Source organism: Lepidochelys kempii, chromosome 4, assembly GCF_965140265.1.
Source record: "Lepidochelys kempii isolate rLepKem1 chromosome 4, rLepKem1.hap2, whole genome shotgun sequence".
Lineage (NCBI taxonomy): Eukaryota > Metazoa > Chordata > Testudines > Cheloniidae > Lepidochelys > Lepidochelys kempii.
Genome location: NC_133259.1, coordinates 122,447,674 through 122,465,669, shown reverse-complemented (window position 1 = coordinate 122,465,669; position 17,996 = coordinate 122,447,674). Strand labels below are relative to the sequence as shown.

At 40.0% G+C, this 17,996-nt stretch overlaps 2 protein-coding genes across 3 annotated transcripts in view; both read right to left on the bottom strand.

Moving 5' to 3' along the window:
• POLN (DNA polymerase nu) overlaps positions 1-12,292 on the bottom strand; it is a 236,184-nt gene extending 223,892 nt beyond the window's left edge. Inside the window, exon 1 of the mRNA XM_073343208.1 lies at positions 12,214-12,292. The gene's annotated coding sequence lies outside the window, so the exon portion shown is untranslated. The remainder of the gene's footprint in view (positions 1-12,213) is intronic.
• Positions 220-12,301, bottom strand: HAUS3 (HAUS augmin like complex subunit 3). Of its 2 annotated transcripts, none has more exons than XM_073342730.1 (5): positions 12,214-12,301; positions 10,653-11,655; positions 6,818-7,260; positions 3,308-3,536; positions 220-1,682 (listed from the first exon to the last, which is right to left on the bottom strand). In XM_073342730.1, exons 2-5 carry the CDS (start codon positions 11,562-11,564, stop codon positions 1,449-1,451), a joined length of 1,818 nt encoding a protein of 605 aa, XP_073198831.1. In that variant the 5' UTR covers positions 11,565-11,655; positions 12,214-12,301; the 3' UTR covers positions 220-1,448. The 2 variants fall into 2 exon arrangements, with proteins under 2 accessions (XP_073198831.1, XP_073198830.1); XM_073342729.1 differs by having other exon boundaries at positions 10,653-11,652.
• Positions 12,302-17,996: the final 5,695 nt, after the last annotated feature.

Here is a 17,996-nt window from a genome sequence, read left to right as displayed (position 1 = left end):
TCAGAATATATAGAAATGTTATGCATTTCACAACCAGATCCCACCATTAATCTGAAACATTCTTATGTTTGTGGATTTAAATCACTTAATATTAAGGATATAAATGCACATATTGTGTTTTTTCTTTTTAATAAAGGGTGTAGGACACATTCCATTAACTTGTAGTGTTTTTACCCTTGATATGATTTATTAATGTTTATAGTCAAGATGATTAAACATTTAATAGGGTTCAAAAAAGACAGTGCAGACTTACAAACATCAAATATTTTAAAGTACTTAATACTTTTAACAGAGGTTATGCTCTTATTTAAACATGAAAGGTAATCAAATACAATTTTACAGTTAAAAACAAATTTAAAATGTTATTTATACACTAAAAATAATTTTACCTGAAGTTATAAAAATAGTCAGTCTTAATTTGCTTCCCTTTATCAAATACATATTATAAACATATCTGTATATGACCTGAAAGCAAGAACTGCTGCTCCCATCAGGATCCAGATCCAATGGACACAGTAGAGAAAAGGCATCATAATTGTGTGCAATCACATTAAATTTTCTTTAATCTGTAGTAAGTTTCCTATATAGTTTGCTACACATATCTTGGGGTTGCAGTTGATGAGCCAAAAAATCTCTCTTATTAAAAATTCAATAATTCTGGCAGAGTTATTAAAACATTCTGAAATTTGTGTTACTACAAATTCTACAGTGAGCCAAAAAAAGAAACAGACCATAGCAGATTAATTATCTGCTGAACACAAACATCCTTGGGACACCCTGCTAAAAAAGGCAAGTTCAAAACTCTTGCTCTTAGAGCTTCAAGATTCTAGGAAGAGTAGCATGAAGGGGAAAGAAGGGCAATCAATTAATCCAAAGGATTTTGGACAGTTTGTAGAAAAAAAATGCAGACACACTTGGTCTATAACCAAACATGCTGTCACTTTTGCACAACTGCACCTTACGTCCTCTCAAAGGATCGCAGGACAGAAATTAGTGTAAAATTTTACTATTAGGAAAACCATCCGCTTCAGAAGGAAGCATACTATATTCAAAAGCTGTTCCAACCCCTAAAATGCCCTCTCTGCACTAACTTTGCAGATCACACATGAAGAGGATTTCATAACATCTGAAGACAAAGGAAAAGCACATCATGGAAGCAGGAATCTGCATTTACTCTGCACATTAAGTAATAGAGGATAATATGTAGTCTAGCAGTATCTAGATACTTAATGCATTCCCTCTCTCTTGTAAAGCAAACCCTCAAAACTGAAGTATGAGCCCAAAGTCTCTGTATGCCAAAAGCTATAAAAGGGGCTTACAGTCTGTTCTTGATAAACTAATATATCATTATTAGCCTTATCAAAACAGTTTGTTTTCCCATTGAATCATAAAAAGTCTACACTAAATATTTCCACATCTTAACAGTAGAACAAAGATGCATTTAATGTTTAATCCTCTAGACCAATGGTTTGAGCCTGAGACTGATGCTCTAGCTTCTCCACAATAGCTTTCAAATAGTCTTCATCTTTGAAAAAATACACATACAATTTTCTTTCCATCTGATGCAGTGTATGTGACTCTAAAACCTTTCTTTTGGCCTTTACATCAGCAAGAAGATCCATAATAAGCTGATTTAGTTTATTTAAGTTCATTTCTAGTTGATAAAGTTGATCTGTTAGTTCCTAACAGAAAGAAAGAAAAAAAGGAAAGTTTATTACATTTGCATTGTTGATACATTAATTCAACTAAAATATAAAACAAATTAAGTTTTGGAGGCAGGTTTGCACAGCACACAGGATATGCCTAATGAAAGGAAGCAAAAGTACAAGGTAATGAATCTCATTTGATTTATAGAGCTCATCTGGCCAGACTGTAATACCCTTACTCACACTGAGTAGTATCTTACTTTACAAATAGTCCCACTCAACTAAGTCAGATTACAAATAGAGACAGCTAGTACTTAATGTGAACAAGGGTATCAGAATCTATGCATCTGTTTTGTATTGGATCAAGATGGTAGAACAATTTTACTCACATTAAAAGTGGTTACAATTCTACAAACTACTCCTCGCACTTAGACAAAAATAATACTTTGTAGATTTAAACTGGAACCAGATTATTGGCACCTGTATTTTTTCATCTTTCACTGCTTCATAGTTTGAATTAATCTTCATTTTTTGTAGCGCAGGTAGGCTATTCATTTTATTATGTTATAAGCACTCAATGCAAATGTCTTGTTATTACTATTTGTATTATCATGGAGCCTAGTCACTGGCCAGGACCACATTACATTAGGAGGGGGTGTGTTGTGCAGGAGGGGGCTCATGGCAAGGGGTTGGGGTGCAGGGTGTGGCAAGGGGCTCAGGGCAGGGGATTGGGGTGTCTGAGGGGTGCGGGCTCTGGCCTGGCACCACTTACCTCAAGCGGCTCTGGAATGGCAGTAGCGCGCAGCAGGGCTCAGGCAGGCTCCCTGCCTGCCCTGGCCCCATGCCGCTCCCAGAAGTGGTCAGCATGTCTGGCAGCGGCTCCAGCAGAGCGGAGGCTGGAGGCTCCGCTGCACGCTGCCCTCACCTGTGGGTACCACCCCTGAAGCTCCCATTGACCACGGTTCCCAGATCCTGTCCAGTGGGGGCGGTGCCTGCAGGTGAGGACAGCGCACGGAGCCCTCTGACCCCCACCCCGCCAGTGGCCGCAGGGACATGGTGCCGGCCGCTTCTGGGAGCGGCGCAGGGCCAGGGCAGGCAGGGAGCCTGCCTTAACCTCTCTGCACCACAGGGCTGGCAATCCTGTGGGCCGGACTGAAAGCCCTGATGGGCCGGATCCAGCCGGCGAGCCATAGTTCGCCGTCCCCTGCACTATATGAACCACAGAACAAAGACATTCTTAGAAAGAGTTGCTGCCAGGAAAAAATATTACTATAGATTGTTAAAGTGGTAGTGTAACATTATATTTCAGCCCAAAGATTTCTATCGAACCATACCACAGTAGCAGGAAAGAAACATCTTAAGTTTTTCTATTAGAAATTCATAGATGCAATTTATGACATAATATACTCTGATGAAACATATACCCTACAAAGAGGTATACATCAGTTGTTAAACTGCCATGGCTAATGATGACCTATATATGATCATTACACATTTGGAAAAAAGCTACTTTTACTTCAATACTAAAGGAAGTATTAATTCATGAAATAGATAAAAATATATTACATTACATGTTCAGACCCTTTTGTCTGTATAACTAATCATTTGCAAAATATGCTTACTAATGTAGCAATAGCTGTAATTCTACAATAAGGACTTACCTGGTTACTAAGCAAGATCTGATTTCCTCCCCAATACAGAGAGTCACAAAGTGCATCTAAATCACTATCCAGCTTAGACAAAAAGAGAAATTGTTCTTGAGAAGATACTGCTAGCTGATCTTGCACTGAAGTAATGTCTTGCTTTAATTTCTGAGCCATTTGTTCAATGCCTTCATGTGTTCTGAACAATTGTTGTTTCGGATTTTCTCCTTCCAAAAGCTGGTATAGCCTACAGTGACAAAAATTTGAGATGCAGCATTCATCTTTTAAAAAATTCAGTACATATTTATGCCATCAGTTGATTAGGTAAGGCAGAGCTTTTGCACATTCATCTCTGGGAAGTCATTCTGATGAAAAGGCAAGTACAGTCCTGCCCAACAATGTCAGAGTGATGCGTGTTGCTAACTTCTGAGCTGCTCCTGGTCACTTCTAAGACCACCCTAATTTTTTGGTTTAAGCCTTGGTTGGTAGGAGACGGAAATATTTCAAGCTACAATTAAAGGGACACTGTCATCTTGAAATCTAGTCTATTAAAAACAATTAGTTTAAAAGTAGTCTGAGGACAATACTCCTACCCAAGTCCCACTGCCAATTTTTGTGCTTCAGCAAGCATTTTCTTATATTTGAAAAATAATTCTCCCTGAGAAAAAAAAACCTACACAAACAAGAAAAAAAGACTGTATAAAAAGGTAAGCAGTGAAACTAGCCACAAAGTACTTTCAAATACATTAAAAAAACTGAAAAAAAAATCAGAAAAATGTTTGTCCTCTATTCAGTTGCAGTAATCTTAGGAATTACTCGTTTAATAGATGGTAAAACTGATTCTGACAGGAGTGAATTTTAAGATAACTCTCTAATGGCAGTAATTTTTAAGTATCCCTAAAAATATAGAGTACTTGTGAATTTGTAACATATGTTCCTTCCTGTAAATGGTAGAACTCTAGATACTCAACCGCTAACCTATTTAAAATGGTATTCTTTACCAAATTCAGACACATCAGTGTCCCAAAAGTACACTGTTACTGCTCTATGTTGCCATACATTCTACTATTTTAGCAATACAATCAAAAATTGAATATAATTAACAGTATTAAAAAGAAAATCTTTATCACTTAGTAGTTTATAGATCTGTAGAATAAAATTACCTTGCACTTCTCTAGCATCCCAACCCACTCACACTGCTGTACCTGCTAATCTGAATCAAAACAAAGCCAGTTTTGTACATTATGGCCTACATTTTCAAATTGGGGTGCCTAAACCTCAGTCCCTATTTTGACACCAAATAAAATACGACTTAATTTTTCAAGAGTGCTGTGCAACTGTAGTTCACAGTCACTTCAGTGGAAATGGGAGACTCTCAGTATCTCTGTAAATCAATCTACTTTTGGACCTTGACATACCTGCCATGAATCCATACTAATCTTCATTAAATTTTCAACGTGGCATTTATGACTAAATATGAAGAGGGAACTAGGCCAAAGGTAATATTTTAATTGACTGCATCGAGGGGATAGCAGTTACTCAGCAAATAGTGATGTCTCCTATATTGTGTTGCATGCTTATAGCATGAGGTGGGAAAAAAAATGTAATCATGTTATTAAAGATTGTACAGTAGACCCTCAGAGTTATGAGCACCTCAGGAACAAAGACTAACTCTGAACAAAACATTATAGCTGTTCCTTCAAAAGTTTTACAAGTGAACATTGACTTAATACAGCTTTGGAAGTTTACTATGCAGAAGAAAAAAAGCTGCTTTTAAGCATCTTAATTTAAATCAGGGGTTCTCAAACTGGGGATCGGGGCCTCTCAGGGAGTCACGAGGTTATTACGTGGGGGGTCGCAACGTGTCAGCCTTCTCCCCAAACCCCGCTTTGCATCCAGCATTTATAATGGTGTTAAACATATAAAAATGTTTTTATATATTTAAAGGGGGGAGTCACACTCGGCAGCTTTCTGTGTGAAAGGGGTCACGAGTAGAAAAATTTGAGAACCATTGATTTAAGTGAAGCAAGCACAGAAACAGTTCCCTTACTCTGTCAAATTACTTAAAAAAAACTCAAAGTACAGCTCAGTACTGTGTTAAACAATTTTTTTTAGTTTTTCATCTCTGCTGCTACCTGATTGCATACTTCTAGTTCCAAATGAGACATGTGGTTGACTGGTGAGTTTGTAACTCTGAGGTTCTACTGTAGTGGTTTCTCAACTTATTTACTACTGTGGACTGCATCCAATACTACTTGTATGGCCCTTGAGGATGTCACATGGGCCAGAGCTCTGTGCTGATTGGGCCTCAGGTTGAGAATCACTGTTCTACCGTATCATAGTTACTGCTAACTGCAAACATTCAGAACTCATGAGTTGTGCCCCCCAAAATCATAAGATATGCGTTTTACAAATATGTTTAATTTTTAAGCCAAAGGTTCTTTTCATGTGCCTTTTGGTTTCTGAGCCTTTAGGGTGCACTCTATTCTTGTTTTCAAGCTTTTCTGCACAACCATGAGGACTTCATTGTTGTTTTTAAATGAAAAGTGAGATTTTTATGTAATACTCGGATTCAAAAAGTTGAGGCTTTAAGTAAAACACAAATACCATGAGACTCAAGTTATGAATATACATGCAGTTTTACCAAGGGAGCAGAATTAAAATAGTACAGGGAACCATAAATCCAACTTTTCTTATCTTCTGAGAGCTTCACCGTAATCAAAGTGTTATTTTAATATAGTTATTTTGCTATGTATTTTAATAGGTTTTTTTTTTAAAGGTAAAAATAAGTCTATAAATATACAATTGGAACAAAAGCCCCCAATGTGTCTCATCAGCCGGGTTTGAATCCTGAACCTACAGCACCCCACCACATTCCGACCACTTGAGCTACAGGACTAGATAGCTATATTAGTTAAAAGCAGGAGAATCCTATTATTCCAATGTAGGGCGGTGGTCTCTGGGGCTATGTCGGGCCTGGGAGTATTTGGGAGGGAGCCAAACCCAGCTCTGTACCCCCTTCAGAGATGGGAAGGATCCTGCCCCCGATGGTAACCTAAAGGGGTGGGATTGGGCTGATGGGGCCTCATCCTTGATCCAAGGGGCAGTTCATTCCAGCCTGGTACTCGCCCTCTTTACCCTGCTCTAGCTGGTACTAGGTATTCCCAGTTCAGTGTGTTCTGCTGCCCCAACTGTAGCATGGGCCTGGCCTTAGAACAGTCACACTCAGTTATTCTGGCATGCTGCTAAAGTTTTCCGGAGCAATACCATGGAAAGGAGGGAAATGGCAATTTGAACTATTTCAGCCAAATCCAAACAGAATTTCACAGGACAAGTAAAAGCAAGTCTCTAGCCACAGGGATTTGTCCCTGGTAGGAATTTTAAAGGCCTCTTGCAGTTAATTAGAGCGTCTCAGTAAGAGATAGCAAGAAGATTATAATGACAAATGGTAGGCAACTTACATGGAGATCTACAAGCTCCCACATAATACTTCATATAAAAGTTTGACAACCACTGTACAACATTTACCTATGAGAGACATCATCCCTTGAATCAATAGTGTTCCTTGGTACTGCATGCTGAGATATAAGTGGGTCAGACATCACCTCCAGTCTCTGTTCTAGGGCCTTGCTGCTCTGTTTCAGATCTTGTATTATGTTTTCGAGTTGACGATGGATATCCCGATGTTTCCTCAATTCAATTTCATAAGCTAGCTGAAGAAGTTCAAATGATGCTTTCTGTTTTAGCAACTGATTGCATACTTGATCTTGTCTTGATGTATAGTAGTCCTGTCTAGCAATCTGCAAATCAAAATCTCCTTTCACCACAGGCATGTTCAATAGCTGTGCATTCTCCTTCACCAGGGAAGGCAGTATTTCATTATTTATTTGAGTTAGCTGTTTTTTTGTTTTTGAAATTTCACTGTTTAAGCTACAGATTCTAGCCTCAAGGTGTTCTTCTTTTCCAAAAGTCTATAAAAAGCAAAAGTACTTGTAAGAACATATTCAAAGACGACTAACATTTTTATTCATGTTCCATGCATTTCCCATTTTCCCTAAAGAATTTAGTTTTAACTCCATATTAAGGATCATACAATTAACAAGTCAAATGGAAAATAGCTGAGGAGATGTAAGATTAAGGAAAGACCCAAAGAAATATTTCCATAGGACTGTGGAAAGTAATCAGATATTTTATTACAGAGATAAAAAATAGATTCAAATATTAATATTTCAATACCTACTAATGGATTCCATCTTAGAACATTAAAGTGTTATAATTTAAACCATTTGCTGCTGGCAGTTAATGAGAAAGGTGTGCTGAACAAAATATATATTAAATTTTGCATAGTGAAAATCCTTCATGTACAAATACGACAACTAACATGCTCAGCTGATGGAAGCTAGTTTACAATGGGTTCACAACACTGCTGATAGCAGAAGCTCTGTCTTTTTATGAAGACTTATCAGGTTCATCTCAGTTACTCATCCATAAATAGAAATACTGTACATGAATTAATGTGATGGCTACAAGTCACTTCTCTCTGGTATTGACTGGGCAAATGGTGGGTGATTTGAGATTCTTTTTTCAGCTAAATTTTAATGTTATGGCTCTCACCATCTATACTTGCCCCCAACCAAGTTTGTTTGTGTGTCTTGTAGTAATGTGACATGTAGATTATAACTCTCTGAACAATAAATGTCTTATTTGTCTGTACAGTGCCCCAATCCTATTATAAAACAAATAATGATGATTTAATTTCAAGAGATGCAGTGTCTGAGCTTTTGAAAATACACCTGAGGTGCCAAAAATACGTTCTGGAAATTCAGAAATTCTTCTGCAACCACCATCAGCCTCACAGCTGGTTGTATGGGGACTGGATCCTCTATTTTCCAGTAACACTAGATGGAACAGTCAAGAAAACCTGTGTCTTTATATTTGCGTACAACTATCTTAAAGTATGCTGTTTTCAGTAAGCACAAGAAGGACTGATCAAAACAATAGCTCATGTTTTACACAACAAGAAACTCTAAAGAAACTAAACTTCCAAAATCAAGTGGAGGAGACTACACAGAAAGATTACAGGCTGATGACTCTACGGTCACATGGAAATCTGGCATAATCTAATAATTACAAAAAAACTTGGAACAAGCAAGACTGGAATCAAAAATAATTCAAAGAAATTATAGAACTTTTCCATTATTTAGTTAACACGACTGATTCCAAATTCAGGTTCAAAACCCTATGACTTCTGTAACATGAATAGGCTGCAACATAATCCTACACCATAAACTGCATAAAATTGAAGATCCAGATTTCTACCCTAAATCTGCCACCATTTGTTGAATCAAAGTGGTAGAAAATTATGGAAGTAAAATCAGAGGACAGAACAGTTGAGTTCAGAGTTTTGTCAATTAATACCTGCTCTGATGTCCAGACAGCACACCATGCAGCGTATTTTACCACATTTTCAGATTGGTTTTCTAAATATTTCATAATAAACTAGGTGCTGAAGCTAAAACATTAGCATATCAGTCTCTAAGGCTAGATAAAAAATGGTCATTTGTCAGCTCAGTTATTGTGTTTGTATTTTACTTAGAATTGGCAGCTTTTCATCTTAGACAATGTGAGCCTTTTTATGTCTGAGAAGTAAATACAATTAAAAGTGAATCACAATGTATATGCATTAAACACTTTTCTTTAATACTTAAGTTTTTCAGGACAATGAAAATCACAACCACCGAAGGTAGTGCCTGATGACCTCGTTCACAACAATGCTAGCTATCTCTGTGCTGCTGAGGAAAGGAGTAGGAACAGGCAGACATGTTCTTATCCAAGAGAACAAAACTTTTAACAGACATGTTTTGCAGTCTCTCTTACCAGAACCACAGTCCTACTCATCAATCATTATTAAGGCTCCGTGTTTGTCACAGATTCTGCAACTTTCCAGGATCTCCAAGACATCTGCAGCAGCACCGTGTGGCTGGCCCAGGAGCTGCCTGAGCAGCTCGGGCAGCCCCGGGGTCAGTCGCACTGACTGCTGCTGGGGCAGTCTCTGTCCCACCTCCCAACTCCAGCAGCAGGAGTTTGAGTGTGAGGGGGCTCAGGGCTTGGAGCCGCTGCCTACCTGGGTGGGGGCTCCTCTCCCTCAGCTCCTGTAGCTCCACATGCTGCCTGTGCTGGCAGCCAGGCATGGCCCCACAGCTCCCATTGACTAAGGTTCCTGTGAACTTTTGTTTTCTGCCCATGACCTGTCCATGACTTTTACTAAAAATACCCGTGACTAAAACGTAGCCTGAACCATTATGCCATATGCAAACAATTCTTATGGTACCAGATAAATAACCAAGGTTTTAAAGTTGTATGGTGGGGAGGGAAATCACCACCACACTTTTATAAGGTGATTCCAAAATGACTGGAGTTTTATTTTGGAAATTTTTTGAGATACCAGTCTTATCTAACCCACCCTTTCCTCTTGGTTCTGTATGTAGCGTTTTCCATTAGTAGTGTGACATGGCCTCCAATCTGATTCCCTCAGGCCAACCCAGCTCCCTTGCACGCACTCTTGCCTTACAAATTAGCTCCCCATGCCAAACCTCCCAAACAAAATGTTTCCTTCAGTCAGCCAAACTTTTGCAGACACCTCTGATCCTTGTTTCCCCCCACTTTCCCAGCCACTAGACTTCTTTCTCCCAAGGAATGATGGCTCCTCTGTGAAAGTCAAGGGATATCTAGAACTACCATTCCAAAAAGTAAACAAACAGAAAATCCTGAATGGTCTGATCAATAAAGGAAGAAAATCTTTTTAGTCAAACGGAATCCTATTTGTGATTAGCCAGATTCAAAACAGTAATTTGTAACTTTAAAAATTCTTCACACAAAAGGTAGATGGGGTGTGGCAGGTATTAAAAAGTTATGCTAAACAAGAAAAAGGGGCAGGAAAATGTTTCCTATTTTAATTTTTGCCCAACAGGCAACAAAAAATTTTAAACTCAACCTCTACTTGTATTCATATATTATGGAGAGCCTTCTGCATGTATATTCTGTCATACAGTATCGATCAAATGAAATCAACAGTACATAATCAAAGGACCAACCAGCTATTTAAAAATATTTCTAGAATTACTACATTTATAGAAAGCTAGCAAATGTGGTACTACCATCATTGGATACCTAAGAAATTATATTTTGCTAAATGCACCAGAATCTGGTGCTATTTCATAACTATTAAAATTTGTTATTACTACTAAAGAAATACAATTCAAGTTAAAAAGTGAGTAATCGTCAGTTATTCTTTTGTTAAATCCAGAACAAGTCTAGGTTTTTAGACGTCCACTAGATTACATAATTCTCTTTAACAGCTTACCTTGTTCTTTAAGGATTGAAGATTATTCTCTGCCCATTGTACAGCTGAGTTTATGCTTATATCTTTAGCTTTCAGTTGAATCAGCTGATGTTGAGCACAAATATATGCCATCTGCAGCCTAGCCATCTCAAGTCTCTCCTTGCAGACTTCATTGTTCTCATCACAAATTAACGGTTTGCTTATATCTACAAGTTGGAAATTTTCTTCATTTGAGCTTTCAACCAATTCTGATATACCTTGAAAAAACTGTTTTTTTGTGTATGAAGTAAGTGCTGCAGTGCTTTTCTCTTCCTGACACAAATATTTATCCAAGGCAAGTTGGGATAAAAATACTGGATGAGGACCTAACCCTTGTTCTGAGTCAGAAAAGGTGAAGAAAAAGGTCAACTTCTTAACTCCTTCAGTAAGAGAGTGAAGTTCATTATTTATCTTAGTATTTACAGCAGTGAAAATTCCTTGTCCCTCTTTCAGAATTTTAACTGCTTCTTCTGCTTTATCATTTAACTTCAGTGACATATGGCTGTTTGTTGAGGCCATCATTTGAAGCTTATTACGACGATGAATTTTTAGGTTTTTAATTTTCTGAAGAGCTTGAAACTCTTCCTCTAGCTTCTGAAGTTCTCCTTCTTCCATGCTACTTGATTTTGAATCAAAGGTTTTGCAAGTTTTAAGAACTTCATCCAAAGCCTCTTCTTCTAAAATGGGCTTGCCAGATTTAAGAAGAGCATCAAAAGCTTGCAGTTCTTTTTCAGCTAACACATGCTGCTCATTCACATTTCCACAAAACCACACCAAAAATGATTTATCTTCCACAGTTTCAAACAACCAGTCAAAGTCTTCTCCATTAAGTTGAGCAGCTTTTGGATAACCAACTTTCTTCAGAGTTTCCACAAATTGATTTCCACTGTTCATGATTATAAGCAACACTTTTGCTATGAATATAAAGATCTACAAGCAGTCTTAAAAAATTATCCAAACACAAGGAAAATCTGGAGTCTGTCTGCTAGCCCAATGATAAATAAAAAAAAGAAGTTGTTTAAAATATGTATACAGTGATTTTAATAAGAAAGGCACTGTACAGAAAAAAGCAAGTGTCAGATCACAAATAAGGAAATACCATGCTAATACGATTTGCACAGTGTATATCAATTCTCCCACATTTACAAAACTGAATTAGCCATCCCTGAATTATAATTGCTTTCTAAATATAACCATTTAACAAAAATATTTTCAGTTGCTTTGCAATTTTGATGCCAAGTGAAGTCCCAACATTTGCTTAACTTCACTACTGTGAGTAGTCCCACTGATTTTAGTGGGACTACTCAGTGTTAGTCAAGTTAAGCAAGTAAGTATTTGCAGGATTACAGCCTAAGAAAGTAGTGCACTTTTATGCAAAACTGCTTGATTTACATTAAAAGTTTTCCCTACAATCCAGACCTACAACTAGATATCCTAGAATCACAGCAACATTTTAAAACATGGTATTTAAGAACAGATATCCAATAAAGTGTAAAATCTACCAATATTATATAATGTGATAAAACACAAAAAAGTCAGTTACCTTTCACTTCGAAGTATTACTTAAGATTATTCCTTCAGCCCCTAGAAATGTGTCCTTTAAAACCTTTTTATTTTTCTCTTAATACTCCAATGTTCATCAATTATTTCCTGTTTGGGGACAGGGAAGAAGTATTTCAGTAAAGCCACTTTGAATGATTAAGAACAAGAAGAGCTGTCAATTGTGTGGTGGGGGGGGGGTAGGTGCACATATAACCCACACGTCTCCTGGGTATGGTGTTCTGTTCCATCTAGTGACACTGGGACCACTTAGAGAGAGAAAATGAGTCTGCTCTACAGCCTTACCTAACAGGCCGTTGGCTTTTTGCTCATGCTGTAGGGGCTCATGCACTAAGCTCCAGATGTCCCAGGTTTGATCTTGCTGTTACACACACACACCTCTAAATATTATAATAAAACCTATTAATTGTTAAGTGTGGAATATGAATTAACTGTATCCAGTGTATATACTCTGGTGTGCCAAGCTCTATTACAATACAAAGTCTCCAACCTTTTTTTTTTTTTTTTTAAATTAAAGAAGGGGCCTGAATAATCAGCAGCAACTAAGGAGAGCACACTCCACCATGAGAAACACTGCTAATTTCTCTGTTGCCCTGAAGCTGCACCACTATGGATTGTACCCCTTTGCTTGTTTAGGGCATATAAAGCCCAAAACGGTTCTGTTTTTATTTTTTCTGTTTATTACCTTAAGAGTACCAAGAATGTCAAATATGGGCCTTCACTACTTTTGCTGGACTACTTGTTTGGGGCAGGAGGAGAGAAAGGTGCTGAACACCCAGAATTTTCGTCTTTTCAACACCTAATTAACTACAGCATGGGGGGGAAAGGTGGTGAGAAGGGATAGTTACTAACTGTGATGTCATCACCCTATTTCTACCTTCCAGATCCATTAGAAATTCTGGGGTAAGAACAAGCAAGGAGAAAAGGAGAACTTGTGGCCCCTTAGAGACTAACCAATTTATTTGAGCATGAGCTTCCGTGAGCTAGAGCTCACTTCATTGGATGCATACTGTGGAAAATACAGAAGATGTTTGTTTTTATACACACAAATCATGAAAAATGGGTTTATCACTACAAAAGGTTTTCTCTCCCCCCACCCCACTCTCCTGCTGATTGTAAGGAGAGTGATCACTTTAGATAAGCTATTACCAACAGGAGAGTGGGTTTGTTTGGGGTGGGGGGGGGAGAAAACCTGGATTTGTGCTGGAAATGGCCCATCTTGATTATCATACACATTGTAAGGAGAGTGATCACTTTACATTAGCTATTACCAACAGGAGAGTTGGGTGGGGGGGGGGGGGGAAGAGAAAACCTTTTGTAGTGGTAAACACCCATTTTTTCATGATTTGTGTGTATAAAAACAAGCATCTTCTGTATTTTCCACAGTATGCATCCGATAAAGTGAGCTGTAGCTCACGAAAGGTCATGCTCAAATAAATTGGTTAGTCTCTAAGGTGCCACAAGTCCTCCTTTTCTTTTTGCGAATACAGACTGACTCTGAAACAAGCAAGGAATCACTTTAAAAAATCCGGGATTATAAAATCCTTCAGGACTTCATGACCCACCTAAAAAACAAGCGACAAACCCACTCCTATTAGTCAGTCTAAAGGGCCCTTTCACTCAGCCAAGCCGCCCACCCCCGACAACAGCCGCAGCGGCCGCCACCACAGGCGCGGGCAGCTCAGCCGACGGGGCAGGCCTGGCAGGGCAGGAGGGGAAAGGGGGGTGGGAGTCATAACCGCGCCAGGCCCGAAGGCAGCGACGCTGAGTACGACCTGCCCCCCACTCCGGCCGCGAGCCACGCGGCGGCCGCGCGGGCGCTCCCTGCTTGGCCGGCAGCCGGGGAGGGACTCGCGGCCGGCTAGCCACCGCCCCCTCGCGCCGCGCGGGACCGGAGGTCCCTGCCGGCCTGGATGTCGAGAGGCCGCCGCAGACGCCAGCCCGGCCACCCCTCCGCCAGGTACTCACACCACACGGCTCGCCCCGGTTCGGAAACAGGACCGCCCAAAAGGGCACCGTGACCTCGCCCTGCCCGAGGGAAAGGCCGGGCCAACGGCCGCGCTGTGGCGAGGGGAAACCGTTAGCGCGGCACCCGCGAGAGCGATTCAAACTCCTGCCACGCGGTGGAAACTGCCCCGCCCCGAAGGGACGGGGGGCGGGAGCGGAGCACGATGCCCGCCTCGGATTCGCTCTGAGGGGGAAGCACTGGGCGGAGTTATTCGGGGCCTCTGGCAGCCGGCCGGCGCAAGCGCCGTACGCCACGATTTCTCCGGCACACTGAGCGAGGGGCAGGGGGGCGGGGAAAGACTACACGACCCAGAATGCAACGCTCGCCGGAGAACGCCTCGGCCTGCATCGACTAAACTACCCAGCATGCAAGGTTTCCCCGTCAGCCCGGTATGGCAGAGAAACGGCGTTTCCCGGGGTGCGTTCCGTCTCGCGGAGGTGGGGCCGCTGACTGAGTTAGGGCTCTCCGCCTTAGGAGCCTGGCGGGTGGGGGGGAGGGGAGACAAAGCATAAGGAATCCACTGGGGTCATTTTTAGGTTCCACGTTGAAATGGGAGAAGTTTGCTAGAAGGGAGCTGAGGCTGCCGGTGCTTAACTCCCATCGGAACAAAACACCTCAATGCCCTTAGTTCTGAGAACACCTGAGGGGAGAGGAGAGCAGCAACCTGAACTTTTAATCCTAGCTCACTTGGTTCCAGAGCTGTAAGGCATGAGGGACGTGTAGGCACAACTAAAGGTTTTCAGTCCTAAATGTCAAGGCTCAGTTCCCTAAGATTGTCAGAGATTAAGGTCTTTTTTTAATTTTTATGTAAGGAGTGCATCTGTGTCATCATCATGGTCCTGTTATGCTCCTGGTATACAAAGCTCCTCCGCTCCTGTCTGTTTCTGGCAAGTCTTTCAGTGGTTCCCCAGCTGTGCCCCAGATTTTTCAGCTTGGCTTCCACAGCTCTTTGCCATGTTGTTTTTGGATGGCCTTGTTTTTCTTGCCTTCAGTTGTACATCTTATTGCTACTCTGGTGATGGAATTAGTTTCCATCCAAAGCCCATGAACAAGGAACCATCTACAAAATGATGTGGCTTATCAGTGGTAAATGGCAGACACCAATAAACACTCTCATCAGGAACAAACAAAGCCACCCACTAACAACTGAGAAAGAATGAGAAATGCACTGGACAGAGTATTTCAAAGAACTGCTGAACAGGGAGCCACCTAAAGAGGAAGCAAACATCCAGGAGGCAGAAGAAGATCCTCATATCAACACAGACGTCCCAACTAAGGAAGAGATCATTCAAGCCATCATATCCTTAAAAAATGGGAAAGCTCTTGGCAAGGATAATTTGAATGCAGAATTGTTCAAGGTAAATCCTAAATTAGCAGCGTCTATCCTGGACTCTCAATTTACATCAGTCTGGGAAAGGGAAAAAGTGCCAGATAAGTGGACCAATGGGGTTATAGTGAAGATACCAAAGAAAGGACCTCTTAGTGATTGTGGTAACTGACATGGTATCACACTTTTATCTGTGCCAAGCAAAGTATTGTGTAAGATCATAGTCCAGCGTATATCAGAGGCAATCGATAGCGTTCTCAGAAAAGAGCAATCTGGTTTTCGGAAAGGGTGGGGATGCAGAGACCAGATCTTCACTCTACAAAACATAATAGACCAGTGCTTAGAATGGCAACGGCAACTCTACATAAAATATGGTGCAGCTATGTGTTAAAGTACAATTTAAAACAATTGACTTCTAAACATTTTCTCAAATATATATCCACATAATAGTTCTAGGTTTTCCATGTTTGTTACCATTGTGTTTGTGTGAGAAAGTTGATACCCCACTTGACCCATTTCCAATGATACTGTATTATCAGAATTTCCACCAACTGGAGGATCTTGGAGCTGGAAGGAGGGGGGTGGGCAAATTCCCACACCATTGAAATTATGGTTCTGTAGATTTTTATGAACCAAATGACACCTTCCTTACCGTTCTGTCACTAACTTGCATGTGGAGTGAGATTTTTCTTCATTAAACTCCCAGACTAATAGGATACAATTGCAAAACCACTATGTGGCCTTATTTCCATTCCAAGTCTCATAAATGATCTTCACCGAAGTTTGTAAAGAAAAATTGTCAATCATTATTGCCTTTGAAAAAAGGGTGAGTAAATAAAAATGGGTAGCAGATATGAAGGCAAGGCACGTGTATTGTTTTCATTTAACTTGCAGAAGGAAACTAAGCAGGCAACGGGATGGAGAAAGTCCAAGGTAGGTGCTCTGCATCGGAAAGAGAAAGTAGGTTTAGGAATAATACTTTTCTTTATTCTAATAAAGTACTTTGTTCAGTGCTAGGTGAGAGCAATTGCTGTTTCTTACATTGTCTCATGGAAGGCTTTGGCTTTTTGTTGCTTTCAAATGTTTACTATGCAAACAAATGGTTAATACCAACTGAAATGAAAGCATTGAAATAAAAATTTTGAACTTATTTGTAACTATTTAGCAACCTATTTTTTTGCATTTGTCCCAGCAGTCCTTTTCAAACAGAAGTGTCATCACTCTTGCTCACAGCCACATCAGCTTGTAACTTCAGGCAAACAGCAGTAGTTAAGGAATTCTTGAAGCAGATCCTTGCTGTATTAACCATTATCTGGTAATGTGGTGTGCAGAACACGTCATTGTTATGTGGATTCATTTTCATTATAAATGTAGCATTTCTAAGAGGTCTCTAACAATTCTATAATGATACATTTACTATGTAAAACAGTTTGGCAACCAAACCGTAAGCAAAATCTACAGGAACAGTAGAGATTCAATGCTGAGACTCTGGTGATGCTAAAAAAATCACAGGTTTCAGAGTAACAGCCGTGTTAGTCTGTATTCGCAAAAAGAAAAGGAGTACTTGTGGCACCTTAGAGACTAACCAATTTATTTGAGCATAAGCTTTCGTGAGCTACAGCTCACTTCATCGGATGCATACCGTGGAAACTGCAGCAGACTTTATATACACACAGAGAATATGAAACAATACCTCCTCCCACCCCAATGTCCTGCTGGTTATAGCTTATCTAAAGTGATCATCAAGTTGGGCCATTTCCAGCACAAATCCAGGTTTTCTCACCCTCCACCCCCCCCACACACACAAATTCACTCTCCTGCTGGTAATAGCCCATCCAAAGTGACAACTCTCTACACAATGTGCATGATAATCAAGTTGGGCCATTTCCTGCACAAATCCAGGTTCTCTCACCCCCCTCCAAAAAACACACACACAAACTCACTATACTGCTGGTAATAGCTCATCCAAAGTGATCACTTTAGATAAGCTATAACCAGCAGGACATTGGGGTGGGAGGAGGTATTGTTTCATATTCTCTGTGTGTATATAAAGTCTGCTGCAGTTTCCACAGTATGCATCCGATGAAGTGAGCTGTAGCTCACGAAAGCTCATGCTCAAATAAATTGGTTAGTCTCTAAGGTGCCACAAGTACTCCTTTTCTTTTTTAAAAAATCACAGTGCTTATTATTTTCCTTGTGTGCTGTTGGATATAAATTTTCATATACAGAATATATGTGCCAATATTTTATATTGGGTTTGCTGATTTCCAACCTGAAATGTTAGTGCAGTTGGATTAAACAAACTTTTTTTGTGTAACAGATATTTACCAATATCATTTAGAATGGTAGTGAGAAACTAAAAAAACTGGTAAAGCCAGACTCTAGTGTAAATCTGGAGGTAATTTCTTGATTTATACTGGTATGTAAGAGA